Genomic DNA, 27,695 nt, shown 5'->3' on the forward strand with positions numbered 1-27,695 from the left:
CAAGCCGACCGTGGCCCAAGGTCTTGGTCAGCTCGAACCGACCGGACTTGAACTGTCGTTATGAAATGAGGATGAAGAGAATTTCACTACCTTCCACTTCTCATTCCTCGTTATTGCAAGGCTATCTTAGGTATTGTTAAACGAATCTCGGAAATCTTTTGTCTTTCGATCCTGTCTGCGTAGAGATATCTTACAGAATCGCACAAGTATTAATTATCTAAATATCTAATTGTAAATTATTTATAATTTATACAATTTTAATTGAGTTTTATTCATTATTATTTAAATATGAAATATTGCTTATCATCTGTTACTTCGATTTTTAAGTGTATGAAGTATCGAGAGTGATGAGAGACGCGCTTGCAGTGTCGCCTCGTCAAACTTACTTTTCGAGATCCGTGAAATTGTAATTATCCAACTCCGGTATGGTGCACCAGTGCTCGGCGGGCACGAGGGTGAGGAAGAATTGCGCGAAGTACAAAAAAGCGTAAACGAAGGTGAACGGTAGGAGCAGGATGAACAGGAACCACTGGTATCTGCTCGCCTCGCCGACGTACGGTAGGATATCGTCGAAGGTCTCGATCTTCGCGGGACCGTTGCCCTCCTCGACTTTCGTGGATTCAACCATGACCGTCATCGTCGTTGTATCTGGAAAGAGCGAGAACGCCCGTGAACTCCCTTAAGGAATGTTCATCGCCGACTAACGGCGAAGAAAGGACGTCGAAGTATCGGCACGGTATTCGCGCGTACCCGTGCGAGTCCCGTTCACGCTCGCAACGTGAGACAAAGCGGGAACAAAGAATGAAATACATAATGCGATAACGAGGCGAGACGCCTCGGTATCATTATGCCGCTAATGAGCCGAGCGGATTTGCGTTTGTATGACGACGAGGGCGCGAGGAAAAGAAAACTAATAGGAGTAAACAAAAGATCATTATTATGACATAGCGAACGCTACACGACGCGTGTTATACCGGTCTTTGTCATTAATTACAATATTTTTACGTTAAATACTAAATGACAAAATCGGAGTTGCATATTATCTCGAAAAAGAAGATCTTCTGGTTTACAAGTCGGAACAAGCAGGCAGATTCGACGAACGTCGAGTATGGAAATCAAGTGTGTTCATAAGGTCACACGCGAGATACATCGAGATAAACAAAATACTAGATAACACAGTATTAAAGTAAATAAATATTAAGGAATGTTTTTTTCTAGTACTCGCTTCGCGGATCTCGTTCAGATCTGCAATTTCTACCGACTCTGGTCCGTCCGTTTATGCTTGCGAAAATCGCGAGATCGATCGGCTTTATTCCTTTGCTTCTTATTTTCCTCGAGACTCGGAACGGCTTAAAAACGACAAGCGTGTGCGATTTGAGATGTTCCTCGCCTATGGTAATCCTCCCACGCTTTCTTCGAACGGATTCGGAAAAATATGCGGCTTTCGATCCGTAAATTCAATATAAATAATTCCCGCGGCGCGCTGTACGCTTGGCGCTATACATTCGTCGCACGTGTATGAGAATCCATAACGGCAATGTCATTGAAAATTTACAAGAAATCGAAACGATGTTGCATGAACGACTTAAACGCCGCATTAATTCAGTGCAGAAGTAATTACATTGTGCAATTATATACCGTCCTCGATGAGGTACGTAACGAGAAAAAGACGCGTGTACATACCGGTAAATCATTAGCGCTAATAATGCGTTCAGACATTCATAAAGCGTTATATGTATTTACGGGGATTTACGGGGGATTTGCTTTTAATAGAAATTACGATTTGCACTCACGCGGAAGAGTCGTGAACAAGAAAACAAAAAAATATCCGCGAAATAGCAAGAGCGATGCAGCCTTGTGTTAATGCATTAATAATCCATTGCCGTTTCTTCCACCGATTTACTCGAATCTAATAATTACCGCCCAATCGCGCTTATCAATTTGTAATACCTTGCCTCGTTAATCCAGCTTAATTCCATTAATATTCCTTTTACCTGCTTTGGCCGTTAAATCAATCGTTTCGGGTGATCTATCAACCGTGAATTCCGTGACGTGAGATTTTCTTATAACGGAAATAGGAATTTCGTACGGCAAGTATGAACGATTGACACTACACGTAATTAAGTAATTGAGAGAACATATAGCAAACAAAACGTGATGTAAAAGTTACACATTCAGAAGATAAAAGCACTTCAGCTATTTACATAAAGTATTAGGTTTGCGAAACTCTTCGTTATATCTTCAGCGTTATAATTTTATCACTTTATCTTCATTCACTTGTATTCTTATCGGCGATATAGAAAAGAGACAAAGAAAAGTCCTTCTTGTGAAAGAAAATCTTCCAATATTTATCGCAAAATTATTCCACATTGTGTAAAAAAGGAAAGAGAAAAAATATCTGACGATTGAAAGTAAAAAGGCGACGAACAGCTCTTTACCTGTTGATCCTTTCCGCGTGGAGAGCAATGTAAAGAATCACGACAAATCGATGTAGTCGCGCACAAAAATAAATTAATAATCCACAAGATATAGAGATTCACTTTTTATAGAGGTCGTATGCAGTAAAGAAATATATTTCAAGAGCGCGGGGAATATAAATATTCCGGTAAGACACTCTCTCTCTCTCTCTGTTTCTTTTGCGGACTCGGTTCACGGTTGTGCGATAGAATCTCCCCCGTCGAAGAAATTCCCGATTTTTTCCGATAATTCGGATCGACTTTTCGGACGTTTTCACGCACTACATCATCGTTTCGAGAAGCGCGCGAACTGTTGGCAGCGCAACCGATTGGTGGGGCTTTATAGTCTTCCACTACAGATACAGAAAACCACGCGCTTCCCCACCTTTATAGGACCGGCAGCGACCGGTAGACGCCGGGCGGAATGGATAAACGCGACCTGTTGTCGGCCGTCGTCGGCGGCACACGGTGGTGTCGCAACGGATCGTGCTTTCCGTGACGTCATTAGGGAACGCACGCACGAGAAACGGGGATTTCGTAATTTTTTTTTCTCGCACGCACGCAAGCGGCGATCTTTCCCGATCGCGTATATGCACTCTTTCCGCGAACGTCATCGCTTTTCACCGCGGCGAGCTTCGTGCGCAGGTGACCACCGCATCGATATATAATTAACGCGGAGAGAAAAATGCGAGCGCGTCGCTTATCCGAAAGAATAAAATTTCTCGGAAAGTCCCAAGCAATATCGAGTTTACCAAAAAGAGATTAAAATGTTTGTACATATCTATACACTTTCAGAGAAAATAAACCTATATTGACCTTCTGACGAGCAGGCATAAGTGATTAAAAAAATGTAAATTATATCGAAAAACTTTCGGTCGCCAAATTCATTAAGATACTCGTATCTGGTATTTTCAAATAAAATACCTACGTTGAGATCTGATTGTGAGTATCTTCTGGCTAGTAAGCAGACCCGGAAATGATATCAAATAAAACTTTGAAATGTTTATTTTGTTATAACAACGTCCTACTGTGTACATTTTATAAAATTAAAGGTAACAAGATTAAGTTCCTTTTTAGATTGCTATATTGATGATTTAATGAAGATGTAATTGCTCTCGTTATCGTCGGAAAAAATGCGTTGCTGTTTAATTAAGTGTTTCGGCAAAATTTCGATATTTCGTTCAGCAAATATTGAAGATTTACACAAGTTGGAGATATCAAACTGCTTTTTTTTATTTTCAATCGATATTAACCGACTAGGATAATATTTTTACACAAAGAAACGATGTAACGTAATCTAAGCAATTATATGAAAACGTAACCGCATCGAGCGATTCAATCGCAATGATTTATACTACTTATTCAATTGCAATGTTAAATTAGATGCCAATAATTTAATTAGACACAGAATATGTTTCCCGCCTCGAGCGTCATTTTTTAGATTATCTAATATAAATATCTTATAGATATATAGATATCTTTATAAATAGTAAAGTTTTGCTTATTTTAGATTAATAACTAATTATTGTGAGAAAAATAACGAGGTAATTATCAATTATAATTAGAGGAATGTGCGTCACGCTCCTCGTATGAGAAGGAAAAATTAAGGAGTTTACGTGAATCATGAGGAAACTCGTCATTCATAAGAAGAACCCGAATGATAGGTTCGACAGGATTATATTCATTATATCACTGTACGTATTTACATCTACCTGTGCGCGATATTATTAGAGGGATTTGTAATGCAGTAATCTACAAATGATGACGTCCAAGGTGAGAAAATTTGTATCGTGTTGCAAGTCGAGATGACGCAGCCGAATTAGATATGGACGATATTACGAACACACGAATCTGTCTGTGGGATGCATTTTTGAAGATCCGAGAAATACATATTATGTGAATTCTATTATATGTATTCATCTGTGTTGCAGAATACAAAATTCTATGAACAATATGTCGCGATGCTCATGATAAACTCTTGATAACACGACGATAACAATAATGAGGCCCTTCCTTCAATAATGTTCCTTTTTGCTATCAGTTTACAAATTATCATTTTAAATATCATTTTAAACGCTCTGAGCTCCCGTTTATTGTCGTGTTATCAAGAGCTTATCGCGACATTTGTAGGATTTTTTTCGACGAACATCGGATTATGTAACGCCGCTCGCGCGGATGAAACAACCGCGATGGCGAAGAGAGGGAGATGTTTTCGGTTCAAAAATCGTGGATCTGAGTGGTTTGATGAATTGTGTGAAAGCCACACGAACGGTGTGTCGAACGTCTGTCTGGAAGGTGAACGAGTTGTGCACGTGTTGCATCGATAACGTTCGATCACGACGGCGGTCACGGTGCGGCCTCAACTTCCGGTGCGGCGGTGCGTCGCGCGCGCGGTTCGGTCCGAAGTGCTCCAGACACGAAGATGACGACCTTGATCGATGGCACATGCGCACGGGGAAAACCCAAGATAACCAGAATAGAAGCGTCGACTCGGGCGAAATACCGCGGTGGAGATGCCGAGAAAGACGTCGAAAGGTAAGACCGGACGGGCCCGAAACCGGTTGACGAACGAGACGGTGGAAGAGCGGCTGCATGACACGTCGGCGCGGCGCGTCGAAGAAGGAATTCGCTCGTCGTGCGTCGTCGCCTCGCGAGGAAAATGCGCGAGTTCCTCTTGCCTCTTGCCACGCAGGAAAAATTCGAGGAACGAACGGAGAATATATATTTGCGCGACGCGGCGACGTCACGGGAATCTCGGCTCTTTTTTTTCTTTCCCTAAATGTCATCGCGCACGCACGTCGCGTCGCACAATACTCGCGATACTCTTGCCTCTGTACAACGAACGAGTTTTGTGTACGTCGTTGCGTGGAAATCCCTAAATCGTATCGATCAATGAACTCATCTCCAGACCGACAACAAATATTATATCATAATGCATAGGTCTTTTAAATAAAAATCTCGTTAATAATGTTACTTCTATAGCATCCACTCACATTATAGCATCTCAAAGATTTTGTTATACAATTTGAAGTAGTCTTCTAGACGCATTTTGTTATAACAAAATTATAGGCTTCCACGAATCTTTCGACGCAAACTAGCGATATTTCATAATCGTTTAAATTCTAATTCGATGGCGCTCGTTCAATTTTAGCGGCGATAGTTATCGCGGAGTAAATGATAGGTTGATTAAAATAATAGGCCGATTAGAATGACGCAATCGGCATTGCGTGAACGACGATAGTGACACGATATTTAAATTGGCCAGTGTCGTGACAATAAAAATCAAATTGAATTTGGCGCCGTCAGTATTGTCTGCCCGAAACGATTTGAATTGACGATATTAATTCCAGCGATTCTCTCTGCTCGAATGATCGCCGTCGGGAATGTTGCACGATGGCTCTCTTCGCGCGGCGAATTCGTCCTTGCGAATTGCAATAATTGCGTAAAACGCGTGAATCTAACGAGCTGTTATGCGAGGCCGCGATAAAGGCGACACGCGAAACGACTTAAAGTATGTTGCGACGGCGGCGTTACGACAGCATATCGGAAGCGTGTCAAATACGAACGAGACCGCGAAATGCGACGCGGGTCATCGTCGAGAATAAGAGTAGGAAGAGAAAGTCTTTGTAAAAAATCTTTTGTCTTTTAGCTCACATTCGGGTCGTTTTGCTATGAAGAATGAATATTATAAGACGACACGTCACACAGTCTATTTAACAAACGAAGAAAATAGATCGATGAATAGGAAAATGAATTATGCCGAGGTTTTTATATAACTGACTTTATATCGCTGAAAAATGCATTTTAATGGCAGATATTTCTCGATAAATGTAACTCGTTTTTCTAGTATTTCAACATACTTCCTCGAGGGATCTAAAAAAAAATCTTTCGTCGACAACTCGGAAGTGTTTGCCCGACGATGGATTAAGCTACGGATCGTCAGATCGAGTTTGCGTCACAAGTATACGTTTAGTACTTGTTTCGCACTTAATACAGGGTAACACAGCAAAATCATGCACGTGCAACAGGCGGTCATCGCTATAAATAGCGAAAGCTGGAAATGAGATTTTTTTTCTCTCGCTTTTTAATTGGAATACATTAAATCGGTGGGCGTGTGCAGGTGCGTAATACAAAATGAGATGTGACGTTAAGATATGGCTATCGTTGCGATAATTGCATCTCGAATACAAAGACACAGGCCGCGAAACGAGGAACTCGCTCGCGGGCTTCCGCGAGCTTGTAAATCGCCGAGCTGCAAACCCTCAGGACGTGGCGGCAGCTTCTTATCGGATTCAAGTGCACCGGGACGGTAATGATGGTCCTTAACAGAGTTATTCGAGCAAGGGAAGGGGGGAGGGGGAGCAGGAAGAACGGGCGCGCGCGTACTTGGATAACTTTGCCGTGTCTAGTGGTGTTTCGAATTCCGCATTTTGTATCGTTGAGCATCGATAAACCGACGCAACGTGACAAAGAGACGGGCGCCCATTCGTTTCCCTTGCAGTCGCTGCACGCTCGGAAATTGACATTAATTATCTCCGCGGCTCTAACGAAACACGAGAAATTTATTTTATTAAAATATCAGGGAAATAATGAATCTCAAAAAAGATTCTAAAGATCATAAAGATTCATCAAAAAATATCCTTCAGTAAAATATTTATATACAATTAAACCGATAGGCTTTTCCATTCTGTATTTTTTTCATTTCAGAGTCACTGATCTCGCCTTCACAAGCGATTTCACTTGTTTTTCATGATGACAAAAACAGGTTTTCGGCCTGTCGACATATCAGTAAATCGTATCCGACGATTAAATCTTCCATGTAAATTCAAAAGCCAATTTTTTTCGATTTTAGTAAAATGGGTCGCTACGACCTAAAAATTAAATGATTGCATGTGTTGAATAGATGCGAAGAAAATTCGCAATTGTCAGTAAGGCCACCCGACGATTCCATAAAAATATTAACATATCGCTGGCAAAAAGAATTGGATCGAGGTTAGCTATAGTCGGTCATGTAAAGACTTTGGCATAATTCATTTTCTTATCTGTCGATCTATTTTATTTGACTGTTTACTTAAACTGCGACGCATCGTCTTACAATTAGAGCAAACTCTCTTTTTGCGTGGGGAGCAAACGTTGCTTACTATGAGATACATTAAAAGCCTTGTTTATGATACGTGACTGCACATATATTAGATATAAAAACGCATAAACGCTATAATCAAACATATAATTAACGCTCTCCGTGCGTTAATTATCACCAAGTGACAAAGCGTCAAAGATTTGATCGAGATTTGACTTGATCCACGTGCATAATTTACAACGACAGAGTGTGGCCGTTTCTGATTATCAATTCAACAATGGCATTTTCGGCTTAACCCGCCGCGAGAAAAGCAATTAATAATCAGACGAGTAAACGATAATTTATTAGCGGATTTAGATAGCAACAATACGAAAACTTTCTGCGAGACAACGACAGTATGCAATTAATTTTGCTCAAAAATAATAAAAAATTCCATTGCACGGAGATGCAATCCACAGCGTCTCACAAAGTATACACATTAATTAACATAACAAACAGGACAGAAATAGCTGCGGATAAGAACAATCGATCTCTTTTCAGCAACAAAACAAAAATGAATAACAGCTTCAAATAAAAAGTATTTAATTCTCACAGTAATTAAATTATAATAAATAAATAAATTCAAAATATCCGCTTTCAGAGATGAAAAATTTATGTGATGAAATATTACATGAAATATTACAATTGAATAAATTGTTTAAATTAAACGTAAGGTGAAGTAAATTAACGTCAATCTTTCTTTTGTAACTTTTTGCAGAATCGTACTTTAAAAGCTCGAAGTCACACGCTCGGTCAAATGTTTTGATTCATTGTCGCATTAAAAATCATGGCATTAAAAATTGGCCGCGCAAAAAAGTCAGGAATAACAGCGCAGCGAAGTACGGACACATTCGCGTACACATTGACGATTAAAGTCAATGTCAGCCGTCGGTCAGATCGATCGGGACGAAGGACCGCGCACGATCTTTCGTACGGGGACTCAGCTCTTTTTTTGCCGGAAGTCTAGGAAATCGTATCGCGGGCCGCGGGTCTTTGCGAATAAAACTGCAACGCAGTTCGCGAACGCGCGCTTAAAGAGCCGTGCGGTCGCTCGCCGCGCGTACCCGCCAAAGAAATGCACCAATGCGTTATCTCAATTTTACAAGCTCGGCGACGAGATGCCTCACGGCAAGGCTGCGCAAATTAACATTTTGAGATACGATCGTCGTTGACGACAGCTTTAGAGTATCGATGTAAAATGAGCAAAATAAAAGGCACATCGGACAGATAACTCATTGAGATATTGATCGAGTATGGTCTCGAAGGAGTGTGTGTGTGTGGGGTGCGGTAAATTTATTCCACACTCCGTCATTTATCTCTGACACAGGAGAGGTTTCAAGAAAATTTTCCGATCTTAATTATCCTGCAGGCGCTGATCGCGACTGGCACGTGATCTACGATACCTTGCCGGGCATCCGAGTTTCTCCTTGGCGTTTTTGTTGAGCGTTGACGCGTACCATCATTAAATTTCTATGCGATACGATAATCTTCGCGCGCACATCAATTTACGTTATCTATCGATACGTATCGCGGCAGGCGCGGCGGAACAGGTGTTACGTTTCGGAGATCACTTTGGAGAACGTCAATTCTTCGGGCTAATTAGCGCTCTGTAGAGCTCCTCATCTGTCCGATCGATAATCGGTGAGGATTATTTTCTTATTTTTAGCTTGGCAGCCGCGCGCGTTCCACGTGACCTAATCTAATCCTCGCTCCTACTCCTTTAGTTCGCTCCTTTAGGAAGTCCTTGGAAATGTCAATGCGGTCACGCTCAGGTGGTTTAGTCGATAATAGGTAGAATCTACTTGAGATACTGAAAAACTGAATCGATTGCTTCATCGCCAGTATTGCCGAACATAATAGGTTACTACTTTCGATGTTATATCATGATATCTCCTCTCTGTTTCCCTTCCTTTGGTTTTTAAATGTCGATGGAAACCATTTTTATATACTATAAACATTACATATACTTCTTGTAAACGACCTTTACAAACGATGATAATAAATGATAATAATTCTTTCAGCGCCTACAATTACACGTTGGAGCATAAAAGAAAGCTTCGAAGCACACGCTGTGATAAAAGGCTCGTTAATAACTAATAGCTATTCAATTAGCACTTTTTTAGGATCGCGAATGTTTCGTCACAATACGTATTATATGTATTTTATTTCCTGACGTGATATTCGTGGAAATGATCATCAGACCGTAAAACAATATAACGGGTATCTCCGGAACTGCCGAAGAAATATTCGTCTTATTGAAAATATAAATTATAATCTCGATGCTATATCAAAATCACTACTGGACTGCTGGAGTTTTGTGCATACATACATTACCGCACAAAAAAAAAATTAATAGAAAAATTGGATCAAAGTATCATTCAACAATTAAAGTATATTTTATTATACGGAGACAAAAAAAAATTGCGTTTCCTAAAATTATTATACATATACAAAATTATATTTCAAAATTAAATACATTTGGGATTTAACTCCACTCCACATTGTTGATGTTCTATCGAGATGTATACGAAAATATTCACAGTCTAATCATTACTTTTCACTGTCGTAGCCGCCAACTACGGACTATGTATATCTTTCTCTTTCTCTCATTTCTCGCGTGGAACTTTTAAATTTGGTCCCATTTTGCCAATTGCCATTTTTGGGATGCCGTCACACTTTGTCGCGAAGTCGCAGAATGCGATTTCGTGCCATCGCATTCAAATGAATTCAAATGCGTCATCAATAATTCATTAAGCAGCCTGTCAAGGGTAAGAATCTCGTGTATCGTGGAAACGTGATTCACGGTGAGAACGCGAGGAGTGAATCGAACTCGTGAAATCGCATCAGAGAGCCGGGCGGCATCAGCAGGTAAACAGCCGATCGATAGCGCTCTTACAAGCGTTCGTCGGCCGTGCCGCGAGCGTGTAAGTTTCCACGAGGAAGAGGCGTTTGCTCGCGACGAGCAACTGCTCAATTTTTCCGAGACGATTGCGAAAGGTTTTGTGGTTTTCGTCGTGGGTGTTTTACCGTGACGCCAGCAGCTATAAAATCGCCTAACGAATGCGAATAGGAAGGGGCGCGGAGCTTCGTCGTTCGAGTCGTTTCATAAACAGAATTTTCCTCGATTCGTTGAGGAAGAGTCAAATTCGCGGAATCAGGAGTCAGGTCGAAATAAGAATCCCCTCTCACGGACGCGCCGGATGCGGAAGGCATCGCGTTAATCCGGCGCGTTTACGCGCGGAGATTCGCAGCGAATAAAAGCTCTTCCAGTTCGCACGAAAATCGTCCCCTCCCATCGGAACACCGCGTTGAGATTTTGTTCCGCGCGCGTGACGCTGTCCGTCAATTAAAATTAATAACGACGGGAGGGAAATCGCAACGCGCAGTTTTGTCGTTAATGACAGATCCGTCGATCCGCCGCAACTCCGTTTCGTGTTGATGAATTTTTTTTTCCTCCCCTCCGACGGGCGAGCCCGCGAATTGTGCGTATACGTCGCTGCGGGCAGTGCGGGCGTACGCCGCATGTCGAACGAGTAAATCACGTTGCACCTGCGTCACAGATGACTTTCGATAAAAATCGCGACATTGGCTCATTTGGCAAACAGCTCATTTGGCTTCTGCGTCGGGAACGTGCGAGAAAGACGTCGTTTATGGAATCACGGATCGATCGATGCGTATAATACGTATGCGGGAGAAAAAATGCCCGCTCGTTGAGTCTGCGTGAATTCTCTTGAGTGCATTCTTACTCGAATGGAGATACTCAATAGATTCCTAATTATTTCTTTTTTTGTCATTTTTTTTTATCTTAGTCAACAAGTTTGATTATCATCTTTAGTGCTCTTTTTGTGGAACGATTCACGATTTTTACTTGTTATCCTTGTGCAGAAATCACGCTAGTCTTCTTCGTATCAATTTTAATATATAGACACTCTATTGAAGTATAAGAAACTACGTTTTTTTCCTCAGTTTCTATATGTTAGAGCGGAAAACCGCTGAAAACAGATATTTCTCACTGATCTAAAATTATCGAATCTTCGTAATTTTCCTATCGATTACCGCATAGCATAACGAACTGATGAACGCGATAAATTCAATAAACAGAACTGGTCTGCAACTTGAGCTGATAAAATTGTATGATAGACGAAACCGACGTAGGTGGCACAAAAAACTACAGGGGAGCCTCGATTGTCACGCGTTCAGCTACTGGCTGGTTTTTCCATCGACACACCTTTCCACGGTCTCGTCCCACAAAGACGTTCATTATTTATTTATTATATATTCATTATGCAATCCATCGAGTGAAAAAAAAAGTAGTTGCCTAGTCAGGCGTCTAGTCATCCGGACATTCCGGACGCACCCGCGAGGCGCGCTGCACAAATCCGAGATATCGCGGTATATACGCTTCGCCACGTTTCACGGTGGTACCGATGTATCGGCGATTATTTACGGCTGATCGAATCCTTTCTCTCGCGCTGTCATCTCGCGACGTACACAAAATGATCGCGATTTGCGAATAATCGATGCTCCACACCGTCGGGCTTCGTCCCGTTCGAGAGCGCTTCAATGACTTTATCTCCGCGAATCTGCCCGCGAAGGCGAAGAGCCGTTTGTGGAAATTAACCGTACACACATTTTTACGAAACTCCGACAATCTCGACTATTTAGCGGCCTATTTAGCTGAACTTCGTAGAGATAAAAGAGTTCCGGCATGTGGGCTCGAATTAAACGACCCGAAGGATTTTATTGTCTACTTTATAGCTACACACGAAAACAGTAGTAATCCGTGCCTACGTTCAATTGAAATTAATGACGTTCGTCGATTGAAATTGACGTCCCCGCTGATATAACAATGGCTTAATATAACGAGCACGGTAATAATAATAATTTCGAAAGCACGTGTTTATCTACGTGATGGTCCCACCATCCCGCACGCGCGTCCTCGACGATCTTTGCATTTCGACGTTGCGGCGTTATATTTCCCGACGTCAATATTCCCCCGACGAAACGAAAACAATATCACAGCACGTGGCGGCGGACGCGCGGCGTCGTATGATCCCCCCGACCGGTCGCTCGACCGATCGATTACCTTTCGTACGCCCCAATTTTTTTCTTCTTCCGTTCGCTATATTTTCAATTCGGACGACGGAGGGGGCGGACACAACGAATAGGCGCTTGGGGGATGCCGCGCGCGAAAGAAAAAGAGAAAGAGAGAGAGAGAGAGAAATGAGGCCGCGGAAAAATCATGGCCTCGGGAGCTCCGAGATTGGGAGTCGTTGTTATTTTGTGTGGCGATACACAAAAGCCGCGCGTAACGCGAGGATGCTCGTTTTCCATCCCGTCCGAGAATCGCTTTCCTGGTGGATCCTCGCGTGATCGACGAAGCACGCGGAAGCTCGGCCCTGCCGCGCCGGTTCAATCAGCGATATCGATCAGGATGAAGAAGCCTGACGCGATAATGCGCCGAGCCGTGCGAGAGACATTCGTGTGAGGATCGCCTTTATTTATTGAAATCACGTGCCACCAAGAGCTTCAGCCAATTTAGACTTTTCCCTTGAGGAACACACAAATCTCGATGAACACACCCGACCGCGTATAAATCGAACGCGTATATATACGCTTGCAAACGATCGCGCAGAATATCGTGGATTTTCTGGAAATTTTCGGAGCGCCCGATCGATTTCGCGAGTCGACGAATTTTGTAAATTTTATTTACGCGACGTCGACGCGTGCGTACATATATATATATAGGAGGCGTTTAATTCGGATCACCTCGCGTCTCGAACTGAATAGCAGCTCGCGAAGTTAATTAATATTATGAGGCAAATAATTAGTATCCTCCAACTTTATGTAATTTTCGCGGAACGTAGCGTTGTCATAACGCGCAATAAATACCGAGTATTCCAATTTTATACGATTCCGCGCACGAAGGAACGGGAAAAAGAGACGCAATTTTGTTTTTCCTAGCGATTATCCTGCCTCTTCAGAATCGTAGTTATTCAGAGGATCGCTTTCTTTCTCCCCTCCCTCTGCAAAGACGCAAACGGTAATTTTCTACATTCCACGGTGTCGCGAAGTATTATTCGCGCCGGTAGCAAACAAAAGATATAGTGAATGGCGAGCGATCAAAATGGCAGTTAATAATGATGATGTTACCGCGACGAGAAGATCGCTCTACTATACATATTTTCCGTATATACAATTGTCAACAACAAGCTCGAGTTTGCGCATGTTGCGATAATGCGCGCGATAACGCTAATAGCCATAATTTTACTTAAAACAAGTCGCGAAGTTGAAGTCTCGTTTCATCATAATTGTACCACGATTACGTGGGTAGCACGTACCTTCGTTTAAAGCCCGAAATATTTTCACGACCGAAAATAACGCTATTGATTCTCAGAGCTCAGAGCGTTGTCGATGCTTTAATAAAGTTACGCGTCACGTTGTTGACCGCGGTCAAATACAAGTGAGAAAGCATTATTCCTTCGCCGGCTAATTACGCGATGAAATATATGTAACCTGGGGCCGAATCGCGTCAATCACGCTTGGTTCGCCGCGTAATTATCGATACCAGGAGATAACTTTATTTTCGTCCGTTTGTCGAGTATCGCTTCGGTGACTGTCAGCCACGCGCGCGCGGGCGTGTTGCATCGCGGTTTTCCATCGCGGTATCTTCTTCCCCGCCGCCGCCCCGGCGACCCCGCCGACCGACGACCGTCCCGACAATTGTACCGTATCCTCTGTCAATGGCACGCCAGGCTGTCGTTACGCCGGAACAATTAACGTGAATCATTTTCACGCGCGCAATTTACATGGAGACCGCTAAAGGTCGCGATTCAAAGAAAGGAAAAGTTTCGTTCGGTGACGTCTGGAAGATTGGTGTCAATTTAGGCGATAGGCGAGAATCGATCGTTCCACGAACGTAGACGATCGCCCGACACCGAGCTAAAGTTTAAGCGCTCTTTAATTCGCCGGCCAAGTGGCCGACGTCACCGGGCGGAAATCGAACGATCGTCCGCTCTCGGAATCGAATTGGATTATATAGCCCCACTGGAGGTTAGCGAATCGATTTTAATCGGACAGCCCCGATAATAGGTCCCGTTCAAGGCGATATTCACGAATTTCCGCTGCCTGGTTTCGTGCACACCGGATTTCTTTATTTGCGCTTACCGTGAGCACGCATTACAAAACCGATGACGCCTCGCACCGAATAAACTGATAATAAATGTACGCAAGTGTTCGCACGACCGCGCACATATAATAAAAAGAGATGCGATCGAGGGTATAGCAGCTTTGTTTGCACAGCCTTCCTCTCGCGCGTTTATCGCGCGTTTCTGTAAAATATGGAAATGGCACGAATACAAAAATATCGAGACCGACCGCATCGGGTACCGTAAATGACGCGTTGATACGTTCTAAAATTATTCCAACATTTTGATAAACATATTTATTAATTGTTAAAAGTGTAGTTTATGAAATAAAAGTACTGATAATTCCATCGGCAAAACGAAAAAAGTTAATTGAATAAGGAAGGGTTGTAGAATTCTTATATTCCTGCAAAAATTAAATATCCTCTGCTTCACATTTTAATTGCTTAACTTTTTTACCTGTCCAATTTTATCTCGATATTAGAAAATAAAATTAATGTTTGCAACGATTCAACACATTTATAACATATAATAATTAGAATCTCATTAATATGATTGCTCCGATTTTTTCATATGGCTAATGTTATTTTGATTTGCGTCAAAAGCGCTCTATAATCGCGAATAATTGTCGGGAGTGACTGTTCCAGGGAAAGAGAAGGATATACATTCAGAAACGCTAGAGATGGAGGCAACGATACGGTCGAGGACGAGACCCATCCTCGCTTATAGCCGTAGAGCTTAATTACGCATCAACGCCGTTTTCGGGGTAGTTAAGGGGGTAGGTGGCGGATAGCGTTTGACAGGAGGGTGGCAGAATTGTATCGTGCTCAGCGAAGTTTTAATCGTGTCGCTCATTAAGGCCGGCAACTACACACGTCGCCGATCTCCACCCCGTTAATCCATTATAATTTAGCGTGAGTTTCTCCCGACGGACGACGCCGACGACGACGACGACGACGACGATGACGAGGACGTGAATATGAATGCGGCAACTGATGCGCCGACGCTCGGTGCAGTTTGCCACAGCAATAGCGAAATGTTTATATAACGTTCCGCTGACGAAAATTAATCGTTGGAGAGCAACATCAACGTCCCGTAAACAAACGGCGTCCCTTGCAAGCGAAGTTAACGTAGCGAAAGTCGTCGTGAGAATCTGACGAGATGCGAAGCGCCGCGTACCTATTTGTTCTATTTACTTATCGGGCGTTTCTCCCTTTCCGAGTTCGTAGTTTTGCGGAAAAGAAAAAGGAAAAAGAAGAAAATGAGAGAGAGAGAGAGAGAGAGAGAGAGAAAAAGAGAAAGAGAAAGAGAGGGAGAAAAAACTTAGTCTGGTCAATTAATCTGGCTCACAGATTAGGCCGATTTTCATTTCAAGTTTACAGCATACCATATACGTATATACGACCATGCGATTCACGTGGGGATTCGGAGACTCGGGACAGGGAATGAAAATCGAATGAGGGAGGAAATCAAGTGGCATTCACACGATAAATTCTTCAGCTCGATGTCCTTTCCCCGCGAACGCGCGCCTGCTGCTGCACATACACGTCGCTGATGCGTGTGTCGGCCGCGATGTTACGCGCTGCAGTAGGTAGGCTAGCCGCCGTTTTCCCTCCTCCGCGTATAGCGTGCGAGCGCGGTGCGAATCCGATTAAGGCGCATTTTCCCCGGGCGGATCGACAGACAGACGCCTGCATTTCGATGCTGCCGTGGCTGCGATTCCAGGCTAACTAGCTGACGTGACACGTATATAGCTCGGCCACGTTCAAACCGTTATGCAACCCAGTTTCAGAAGTTCAGGAGGGAGGACGAGGCACGAGCGTTCGTCGGACAATGGTGCAACCCGAGCTACGTGGAGATTGCGATTAATCTTCTCAATTTATCCTACTTACCCTTCGCCCTCCCCCGCCCACTTCCCGTCCCGATCGACCGATGAAATACGCAAGACGCTACGACGAAAAGCCGAAGGGTGGAGGGGGGAAGAGGGGAAAGGGAGAAGAAAAATTTCTGCTCGGTTTCCAAAATTATTCTACGAGATTTATCCCGAGTGATCCCGAGTCACATTTATCCGCCGCGTATCACGGTTTATAATTTCATAATAAAGTTTTAATTAAATAGACGCCCACAAACGGCATCTTAATGATTTCCAATTTACTGAAGTCTTTAATTATTAATTATTAAAACGACGCAGTTTCACAAATTTTGTAGAATATCTCTAAGCTTTAAACGATTTTAATAATCATCGTAGTCCTCGTCACGTGTTACGTGTCGTTCTCAATAAATCTTATCTATTTCGTCATGTTTCTCTCTTTCCGAGTGTTCATATAACGAACGATGTAATGACGTCTGGAGCATCGAAAAAAATTCTTCCGTTAACTTCGATATCTCGACAATTTGTCCACAAATGTCGCAAAAACGATAACGCGTCTAAACAAGTCGGAAGGTTTACAATTAATCGATAATTAGTCTGCGTAGTATATTTCTGTTTGACGTAGCGTGCTATGTCTGGCATAGCTCAATGTATGTACATTTCGATAAAGTGCCGCGAATGTTTCTCCAAAAGCTCGCTCCGATACGGATCATCGATATTATTTTGCATTCGTAATTGCCTAACGATTGTTATGCGAATGGCATATAAACATTCGCCAAATCCCGGCGTCTTATTCAGACTTATAAGTGATTACTGATTTTATCGTATCGTACATTTCCCTATTTTCTATAAATAACGAGATGCAAGAGCTTAAATACACAAGCGACAGGGAGAAATTACGACTGGTGCTTAAGGTGTTATCACGCTATTTGAAAAATGCGTCACATCACATGCGAGGATTGTCGACAAAAACGGAGTCATAAAGATTTTAATTAAGCCCGTGCCTTAGGCGCGTTCTGATAAAACAGTGATTAAGATTACAACAACGAGAAATGAAGCATGGAAAATTATAAGCCGCATAAACACACATCACGCGTACACATTAAGATCAAATTAGAAAGAAATAATTAGTCTTTTCTATCCAATTTGCCATTCCAATCGATAGTAAGTGAAATCTTTGTTCTTCAATGTTTTTTGCATGCTCTTGATTAAAAGAACACAACAAAAAAAATGTTATACATACATGATCGATAAATTATATATCACAAAGATACCATATTGATGATTTGTACAAACGGCAATTTAATTTCTTGTCGTCGCACGAATGCGAGATTTAAAACAGTCCCGCGAGCACACAAAGAAAAAACAAGAAAAATATACCGCTCGGTTGTCACGGTGACGGATGTCCCGTGAAATTGCAATTTGCACGCGTTTTCAACGAGCCGCGCCGCGCGTCAGATCCATTCGAATAATACCCGGCGTAAACGTTACGCTTTATAAAACGGGCCAGAGATTCCAAAATGCGGCCGAATGACGGGAGCTATTGTTCGTTTAAATTAAATTCGAGCAAATCTCACGGTCGCGGAGCCCGCACCGCGTGATATTTGAGGCTTAATTGCTAAGAGATGATAAGCCCCGAAATTCGTCGTTCGGAAGGATGGGGTGGGGGGAGGTTTATCGTTAAAATAAAGACCGGGGCTTCCGAGAAACATCGCCTGGCGTACTGAATACACATTCTCTGGAGTCATTAGCACGCTTACTTCCTTTTATCGCATCGTCGTAAATCAGCGCGTGTCTCAGGCCGAAGAGTTTCGCCGGGCAGAATACGCGCGGTCGCGACCGCGAAAGAAAAAAAAAAACAGCCTCGCCGCCGGTTTTTCTCGGCCGATCGATCGTCGATATAATACACTTACGTCAAGATACGCCCGTGTGCTCTGAAGGCAACCTCGCCTTCGGCCGTGGTGAACGCGCGGACGTGGTATCGCGCCACCGTTGTCAACTTCGCTCATCGCCGGCTAGCCTTGCACTAAACCGCTCATTTAGTCCGTTAACCGCCGCGATAACAAAATACTCGCGGGCGAGTTACGCTGGTGGTACGCGTTTTAGAGGGCCTGCCCGGATTCATCAGGGCACACACGCGCGGCACTCACGGCCGGCAATTCTTTGCCACTTTACCGCGCGACCCATTAACGATGCCCCCAGTTATTCTTCTGTAGAAACGCTGGATTTACGTAATCCACCGCGAGAGAAGTAACTAACGCAGAAGCAGCTAACGCACCAATTTTATACGTCGGCCCTAACCAATTTTCTTTCTTTTAATGCCTTCTGCCTTTTTTTATATTTTCCAGAATTAACTAATCTTACAATAGAATTTTCTTCGGGTATTTAAGTTAAAAACAGATTTTAATAAAGTGAAATCAAATTTTTTTTCAGTATTTTGTCGCAATGTAAAATTGCAGAATTGCTTTTGTTTTATAAAAAAAGGATAGTGTATCTCTATAATATAACGTATGCCTAAGTAAAGAAATTTTTAAGTTTTCAAAGCAAGGTTGGTTTTCAAGTTCGTGACTCTTCCGATATTAAGCATCGTTTCGTGTGTATAATTACGTTACGTACGTGACCACTTTGTGATCATTTTCGATATGTATTGGAAAATTTTAATGGCATTGACATTAACATTTTTGTGATAACAGTAAACGTTGTTGAAAATAAGGCTTTAAGCTACGTAAGTAAACCTAATGACCTCGATATTGGAAGAGGCGTTCATTGTATGAAACTCACGAAGATGGAGATAACGTAATGAAACTAACTAGCTTGGTTTGACCACAATTAACTGACCCAAGCACGATATAACATTTAATGTAGAGTCGACCGTTCACGTGGCTGTTTACACCGCCGTCGTGCGTGTATGCGCGCGTACGCAGTGGAATTATATGGAAATTCACTGCTAAAAGGAGATTACTCGGCAAATCAGTCGCGCGGAGCAATTAAATGACGTTAAAATTATGCAAACATTTCAGCGAATACAAACGTTATGTAAACTACGGAGATACGCGCTGGCACATAATTTATTGCTACATGTTCACTTCCTTCGACGCGCGAACTTCAAATGGAAAGTTAGAAATGTATCTCTGGCGGATCCAATTTGCGAAATCCTTCGATACCATTCACGCTGCATTATGCCGCAATGTCGCCAGCGCGTCTGACTATAAAGCCGCAAGTTTCACTGAACGAGAGAGAGCCGAGATCGCGGCGGATTGCTTCCGCGCAACCACCTCGGGAAGGCTTGACTTACCTGCGTTCGACAAAGGATCGAACGTGTCGATTTCGATTCGCTGACGCTCGATCGAACAATTCCCGCGAGCGAAATTCCCACCGTGTAAAAATCATTCCGAGTTCGACGAGTCCAAGGATGGTTGAGTATAGTAGTCCGGGCCATCCCCTGCCCCTCCTCGTGCAGCTCGCCGAGGGGGTGGAGAATCTGGCGGGTGGTATAAATTTTCTGAGGTTGCGCATCGTGCTCGTCGGAGCCTGAAACCTCGCGGTGGTGCCCAAGCACGAAGCAGAGCGCAAGTGGTGCCGAAGGAAACCGGTGGTCCTCCGCCCGCCGCCGCGCAGGATCCCCGTCCGCGCGCGTACATACGCGACGACGGTTCAGTGTCGGCGGTCCCGTGTTTCGGCGCGCGAGTGCACTTGGCTCGGGGCGGTAGCGGCGATCGTACGAGGGCGCCGGGGTGAGTTTGAAATTCGTCGACCCGACGATCGAGTGATACCTGCGTTGATTCCTACGGCGCCTATTTGTATACGCGCCGCAACTAGAATAGAAAAAAATACCACGGTAATGTAAACGGTTCGTCACATTGTATAGTTTTCCACAATTGTAGTTTTTCACTTGAGTTTATTTCGCTTTTACGTGCTCCGCTTGGCGCGCAATATAGATATCTTTAATGTGAGTATATATCTGTAGAAGATGTCAATAGCAGATAGATGTATCTGCTAATATAATTAGTGAAATATATATAGATATAAAGAGTTAATACATATTTTAACATCTTTTACATCATTAAATAATAGCTCTTTTTTAATTATAAGATTATTAAATTATGATTTTTTATGTACACAGCTTCTTGTTCTAATTGATTCTTTATATATAGTTTTTACATAGTTTCTAATTCTAATTATTTTAAATAACTTTATGGATCAATAAGTTTGTAAATTTATCTCATATACGCACACACGCATGCACGAATCTCACGTCCTTCCGTACATGGAATATAAAAATTTTCAGAACTGGAACTACAATCCCGCGATACATATTCATATCTCATTGTTTATTCACAATCCTCTCGCATGTACGTGCATATATGTCGTGCAATTTCTTTTATTTCGCTCAATCCATCTTTTCTCCGACGTTAAACGTTCAATCTTCGTGTGGGAATCTCGTGTGGGAATCTCGTGTGGGAAAAAGGGAATCTCTTCTATGCGTTAATTTTGATTTCAAGTTCTCGAAATTCAAGTTTTCACCTTGAAAAATAATACAGAGTTGTGTGGCAAAGGTGTAATAAATGTAAAAAGGTAATATCACGGAGAGCGTCTTTTCTCTCGCTCGGGTCCTTCGTAATATTTCCGATATCGAATTTGGCGTCTCGCCAAACGGACTAACGATCTCCGTATCGAGAGGATCGTTCTTCCCTGAAAGGACCAAGTACACCGAAGTATCTCGCAAAAGTAGTACTTCTGTAGAAATCACAATAAACGAAAAACGTCGTTTCGTATCTTGGAAAGATATCGCCCGATGCATATCGATCGATCGCTGAAAATGAGAACAACACGTACTTCGCGGGGACTAATTTACGCTTCTCACGCGGGAGGATCCGGGAAGACGAGAAACGCTACTTTTTACATAATTCAATGATGCCGTATCTCCCAGGAAATTGCGAATTGTAGACAGCGGGAGGACTCTCATTGCTCTCGACATTACTAATATTGCACGATGTCGAGTATACGATAGTATGAAAGGACGTATATACGTGTATCCGGAATACGGAGCGTTCCGGAGACCCCCGCGGCTGATTTAATGACAAATTCTTCAACGAACTCTAAATTTATTTTCCCTCGGGGAAAAAATTGGCGTAACTCTCGGGTAGGAAATTAATATCATTCCGCTCGGGAGCTGAAAGGAAAACGAAAAGCGACGCGACTCTAAACACTCGAGGATTCCTTTCAGCGGAGATACGAATTGTACGCTGTTTCGATGATCACAGAACACAAATAATCCGAGGAGCGGTCCTATTGTTAGCGTCGCACGTTTACCGACTGTTATATGATTGCGCTTTTTAATAAACTAAAAGGACTGCAAGGACACGCGGACGAAATAACAACGCTGAAAAATGCCGCGGTGGATTTCGATTCGCAAAAGTGTCGATGTATATAGATCAACCCTCTCGTATCTTTCGTATCTCTTCGAGCGTTTTGGTGGCGTAAAAAAGGCGGAGGCGGAATTGTTTCTTCTCTCGTCGGATTTTCCGGCGTGTATATGATCGTTAAATGATTCCCTTCCGGATAAAGGCGGTCCGGAGTTTCAAAAGAGCGAGGGCGAGAGAGGTACCGGTGGTGTTCCCAGAGGTCGATATTCCCCGTCGAGATAATTTTGCGGAGGGCTTTTCATAATCTCGCTTTCATTCGAGACTCGAACGTCCGGCGTCGAAATGGCCCGGCATGACTAATGAATTCGCCGCCGCCCGCGCCGGGACGAACTTTCGCCGCGCGCGGATCGCCGGCGCGTTGTACCTTATACGTACACACGCCGCGCGCGGCGAGGAAGCACAGAGAGAGAGAGAGAGAGAGAGAGAGAGAGAGAAAGAGAGGGACGGTCCCGCGCCGTGAGAGGGTCGGCGTAACGTCAACATTAATACTCTCTTTCAGCCTTTATACCTTATACCCTTCCAGCTGTCCGCCCACGCGCCGAATTAATGTTTTCGCAGATACGGGCCATTGATTTTACGTCAAATATGGTTACCCGGGGGTTCGGCTATCGGCGCGACCTACGCCGACATTCGACTCGAACTGTCTGTTCGCACACCGTTACCGCGTTAAATCGCCGGCTACCTCGGCCAAATCAGGACAGCGCTATTGGTAAAAAAAAAAAGAAATCGTTCGATCCCCCGAGAATAGAGTTTACGTCCGCGAATTAGAGAGTGATATCGATTTCTTAACTCGATGTCACTTTGTCATAACGAGGAGAAACAGCTGCGTGCTAAGTAGATATTTCTGCCGCGTTTTTACTTGTCTCCCTTCGAGTGAGAGAAAGAAAAAAAAAGCGGACTATTCCGCGCTCTGGATTCCGGAAAGAGAAAATAAAAGCGAATATTAATTGAGGACGAAGTCGGACGGTAGACGCAGGATTCAATCGCGCCGTATAGATTACATCCACTCGACTCCGCGCACGTTCAAACGCCCCTTGCATTCGTCGAATTAATGCGGTGGATTGTGTCCGCTTTCTCTCTCTCTCTCTCTCTCTCTCTCTCTCTCTTGCTCTCTGTCTCTCGATCGGAGAGTCGGGCGGCGAGCATTCCGCAAGCGATAATCAATAAACGCATCATCCGTACGGCACAAATCCCACGATTCCGCGCGGACTAACGTAAATTAACACTGTTAATTAGATGGATCCGTTCTTTTAAAATCCTCCCCTCTACGGGCCTACGGTTGTTGTTGTCGGGAGACGAAAATTGGGTCACGCTCGTTTATTTCTCGTGGGAGGGCATAGAAATAGAATTAAATGGCCGAATTCCGCGGGAGTTTCTTCCCTTACCAAAGCCTCCTTTACAATCTACTATATTCAATGTCCGTATTTAGAGACCCTTGACACAGGTATAATTGCCCGTAATTTCCTGCGGACCGTTTCCTACACGTTTGCACGGTCGCATGAACGATTTCCGCGCGCGTAAGAAATGAAACCCTTTGCTCTACTCGAATGGCCTTTCCCCGCGATCGGATGTAATCGGATCAGAGGCAATTTCCGAACCGTAAGAGAACACGCCCTCGAAAGGAACAACTTTAATTGAATATCCGCGCTTTTGCTGAATAATATTATTTTGTTCTTTTACACGATAACGATGATGGGCTAGTTTGAACTTCGCCCAAGAACGCAATTTACTGAGGGGGGGGTTTCTCCACTCAAACGGTTCAGAAATCAATTTCATCGGGAGGAATAATTCACTGGGATAAAGAACAAAATGGGCGTAATTAAAGTGGAATTACCAAATAATTATCGCCCGCGCGAAGACCTCTCTCTCTCTCTCTCTCTCTCTCTCTCTCTCTCTCTCTCTCCCCCGCGAAGATCCGTATGCCGGAGGAGGTAAACGTCGCCGTCGCGCGTAACCGACAAACTCTTGTGAAGTTTTCTCATTTCGAGTTCGTTAACACGCAAAACCGCCGGCTTACCCAGCGATCCGTCTCAAGTCGCAAGAGTGTCGTCTGATCTCGTCGACGTTTAACGCGTAACATGAATTATGCAGCATTACCATCGGGAACGTGTTGCGTCCGTTAACTTACGTAATTATATGCCCCGGGAGATAGATTTCGAATTGATAATTGCGCCCGATGATATTCCGCGATCGCGACGGAGATAATAATCGGGATCGGTTGTATTGAGCGAAGTGATTGGCATGCGAAATATAAATAAACACGCTGCACACGTACATACGCAGAAGTGGGTTAATAACGTTTGGATCGCGCGCGCGCGATCGCACAATGTGCACACATTCTCGCATAAACACACATAGGTGTATGACATTATATGTATAGGTGACGCACGAAATCCCGCGATTTGCCCAAGGAAACTCAGGAAGTACGCTCGCGTACTTTGCCAGTTGCGCCGCTTATCTATCCAGCCCACGCGCGCGCGATCCCCGAAATTTGATAAAACCGCCCGCCACGTTCACACGCACGTAATCACGCAACCCTATCGTTACTTCCCCCCCCCCCCCGAAAGAAGTATCTCGACCGCCCGCGGTGGAGATACTCCAGATAGATCATATATATCGCGGCACGGCCGAGGGATCTATAGGCGATACCGTGAATTACCACGTAGATCACCCACAAAGATAGGAGCGTCTTCGTTTAGGTCTTCGCGATATAAAGATTTGGAAACGAAAATCAGTTGCAGTGCCAAGGCGTGACAGTGCCCGCGCGAGCACACAAAAGCTGTCCTTCGAGGAATTATTTATAGCTTTATTGAGGATTCCGTGGAAAATTTTACGAGACACTTCAAATGCACTCTCGGACGAAAGTTTCGGCGACGGAACGACACCGGCGGATAATTGCAACTGAAATTTCCTGAAAATGAAACTGCGACACTTTCTCATTAATGCCGTCGGACGAGATGTCGTCTCATTCTACGATTTTCGTCGGCCCCGTGTCCGACCATATGGAGGACCATTTCTACTCGCTTCCTTGAAAGTATAGTTTAACGGCGCCCGGTAATTAGCCTGATATTGAACTCGTAACTTCTCTGACACCTTCGAAAGTTTTCAGATCGCGGAGTGAAGGAAGATGGCTGAGGAATGGTCGAGGTACAAATTGATCTACTTTAATGCACGGGGTCGTGCCGAGCATATTCGCTACATATTCGCCTACGCGGGCATCGACTACATCGACGAGAGGATCTCCAACGATCGCTGGTCCGAGCTTAAGAAGTGTAAGTGCCGGAAGCCCAATTAAAATAATTTACTCGCGCAATTCGAATGTAAATTTGTTGCACCGCGAATCCCAATAAAACTTAATTCACGCAAGTGATTAAATTCCAATCTAATTTCGATTATAATATCAAATTCGCGCTGAGCGGAAATTAATTCAAGGATAATAAAGGAAAATACGCGTCGCTAAGAACAACACGAAATAACTCTAACAACCTTACAATTAATCCGGACCGCGTACGGCGTTCTTACCGATAACTCGAGTGAAGACAAATTGCGCGGAACCTTTCGCCGTCACTTAAGCCCGGCGCTTAAGCACGATCCCGCCGATTGCTTTCTCTTGTTCCCAGCGATGCCTTACGGGATGCTGCCAGTTCTGGAGATAGACGGCAAGCCGATAGCGCAAAGCAACGCCGTGGCGCGTTACCTGGCCCGCGAGCATAATCTCGCGGGCAAGGACGAATGGGAATCGATGCTGTGCGACGTGCTGGTCGATACCTTGGGGGACTTGAAACAATGTAAGTGATACATATGCCCATGTGCAATCCATAACTGTTCCGGAAAGCCGCTCACGACCGTCTATCCCTCTCCGCCCTCGGCCTCCGAATCGATATTCCTTTTCGGTCGCGAGTTTGCCTCGGATTGCGATTTCCCGTTTTTTTGCGAGGGGATCAGGACTACCGTCGACGACCAAAGTTTTCGAATCGCTCTGGCCGCGTCCCGTCGAGTTCGCAAGTTCGCGCGAGCGAGTCAATTGATAGAACCGCTCGACCTCCAGAGACGTGAAAAATCGAAAACGGTCCACCGCGATGTTACCCCGAGATAGAGAGAGAGAGAGAGAGAAAAAGTGCGACGTGAGCGCGATGCTCAATATAAATTTCCGGGAAAAGTCCGGGATGGCGGCTCGACCGTGACGGGTGCGAAAGTAGTTCCGCTTTTCGCTCGTCTGAAAGACACGCGCGATCTCGCGCGACCTATATTTCCCGAGCTCTCCCCCGAGGTCGTCACATAATCGAGCGGACGGCTACCGTCCCGGAAAAGCGTTTCCCGCGAAATCTGACGTGGTGCGTTGCGGATACAGATACCCCAACTGAATCCGCCGCGGGTGTAATCCTCGAGCAATAATACGCGCGGCTCCAATTAGAGCGCTTAATGAGACATTATATACGGGCTAGTATCGGGGATTTAGGAATCTGATCTATTCGGCCGTTCCGGTAAACAGCCTTTGAGAGTTTCGGAATATTTACACGGTGTATATAACGACTTTAATATTGCGACGTCACTTTGACGACGCGCGCTCCTGCACAGCTGCAGGGTGACGAGCCACTAAAACCTTGACGCACGATTTACTTTCCAGTCATCTTTCAATATCGCACGGAGGAGGATCATTTTAAGAAGGAGGAGAAGAAGGCGAAGCTCCTAAAGGAAACAATACCGTTCTATCTGAACAAGTTCGAGCAAACTGTTGCCGAGAACGGTGGCTACGCGGTCGGTTCTACGGTAAAGAGAAATCTCAGTAACGATCTTACTTTTACACGAGTTTGTTTAATTAAGTATAAGTTGAAGCAAAGTAAATCGTGTGTGTGTGTGTGTGTGTGTATGTGTGTGTGTAGAGGATATAAAATCAGTGAAAAGAATATTATATTTACCGTTCTGTTCGACGCTGTCGTCGTTAAAGTCGAATAGAGTGGCATAGGAAGATTAAACGCATTGCACGAATGTCGAGTGTCGCGTATTCAGGACTTTTAATTAAGGGCAGCTCGTTTCAAAAGTATCGCGGAATAAATTAAAAATTTCCGTTTCGATGACAAATCGCACTGCTTGCTTTGCAGACCACGTGGGCGGACTTTGTGTTCACCGTGGCGCTGGAGAACTTTGAGAACATTTTCGGCGCGACCGCCTTAGAGAATTATCCGGCGTTGCGCGGCCTGAAGAAGCGAGTGCACGAAATTTCAGCGATCGCCGACTGGCTGTCACGGCGACCTAATACCGAGTTCTGAAATGTCGCGTCGAACGACGGAAACCGGAAGGCGAGCATCGACGGCATCACAAACAAGTACATATCTGACGCTTGCAGCTCACTGTCCTGCATCGCCGTGATATCGGCGATCGATCCGATATTATCGGATTATTAATCGCGGCGTAACACAACCACGATGCGCTTCGGCGTCCATTCCTTTGCAGCGTACTTTTATTTGGCGTTATATTTACATTTGAGTAAAATTCTCGAAAATAAAGTTCCTTTGTAATTAAGTTCTCTAAATTTTTTCAAACACTGTTTAAACTTCGAGGTCGAATCTTAGATCGTTAATTCGACTCGTCGCGATTCCATTCCCGTTATTTTCTCTCGCGTAAATACGTTTGCTTTGAAAAATGTTAATATTACGCTTATTTTTGAGTGACATTTCA

The 27,695-nt window shown here is 44.0% G+C and overlaps 2 protein-coding genes across 4 annotated transcripts in view; one reads left to right on the plus strand and one right to left on the minus strand.

The window, feature by feature from the left end:
* Positions 1 to 18,612, minus strand: part of LOC105459661 (organic cation transporter protein-like) — a 24,781-nt gene extending 6,169 nt beyond the window's left edge. The window contains exons 1-2 of one of the 2 annotated variants that reach the window (XM_011705857.1): positions 18,504 to 18,612; positions 387 to 648 (exon numbers count right to left, since the gene is read on the minus strand). In XM_011705857.1, the coding sequence (XP_011704159.1) occupies positions 387 to 637 (251 nt within the window). In that variant the 5' untranslated portion in view covers positions 638 to 648; positions 18,504 to 18,612. Of the gene's footprint in view, positions 1 to 386; positions 649 to 2,438; positions 2,814 to 18,503 lie in introns of those variants that run through there. The other variant, XM_011705856.1, reaches the window with a different exon arrangement.
* Positions 18,613 to 20,160: 1,548 nt separating this feature from the next.
* LOC105459663 (glutathione S-transferase-like) lies at positions 20,161 to 27,539 on the plus strand. 2 transcript variants are annotated; one of them, XM_011705864.1, is made up of 5 exons: positions 20,161 to 20,324; positions 25,119 to 25,288; positions 25,637 to 25,804; positions 26,644 to 26,786; positions 27,119 to 27,539. In XM_011705864.1, exons 2-5 carry the CDS (start codon positions 25,144 to 25,146, stop codon positions 27,284 to 27,286), a joined length of 624 nt encoding a protein of 207 aa, XP_011704166.1. In that variant the 5' UTR covers positions 20,161 to 20,324; positions 25,119 to 25,143; the 3' UTR covers positions 27,287 to 27,539. The 2 variants fall into 2 exon arrangements, with proteins under 2 accessions (XP_011704166.1, XP_011704167.1); XM_011705865.1 differs by having other exon boundaries at positions 25,126 to 25,288.
* The last annotated feature ends 156 nt before the right edge of the window (positions 27,540 to 27,695 follow it).

The sequence above is a fragment of the Wasmannia auropunctata genome, unplaced genomic scaffold (assembly GCF_000956235.1).
Source record: "Wasmannia auropunctata unplaced genomic scaffold, wasmannia.A_1.0 LD334171.1, whole genome shotgun sequence".
In the NCBI taxonomy this organism is placed as follows: Eukaryota; Metazoa; Arthropoda; class Insecta; order Hymenoptera; family Formicidae; genus Wasmannia; species Wasmannia auropunctata.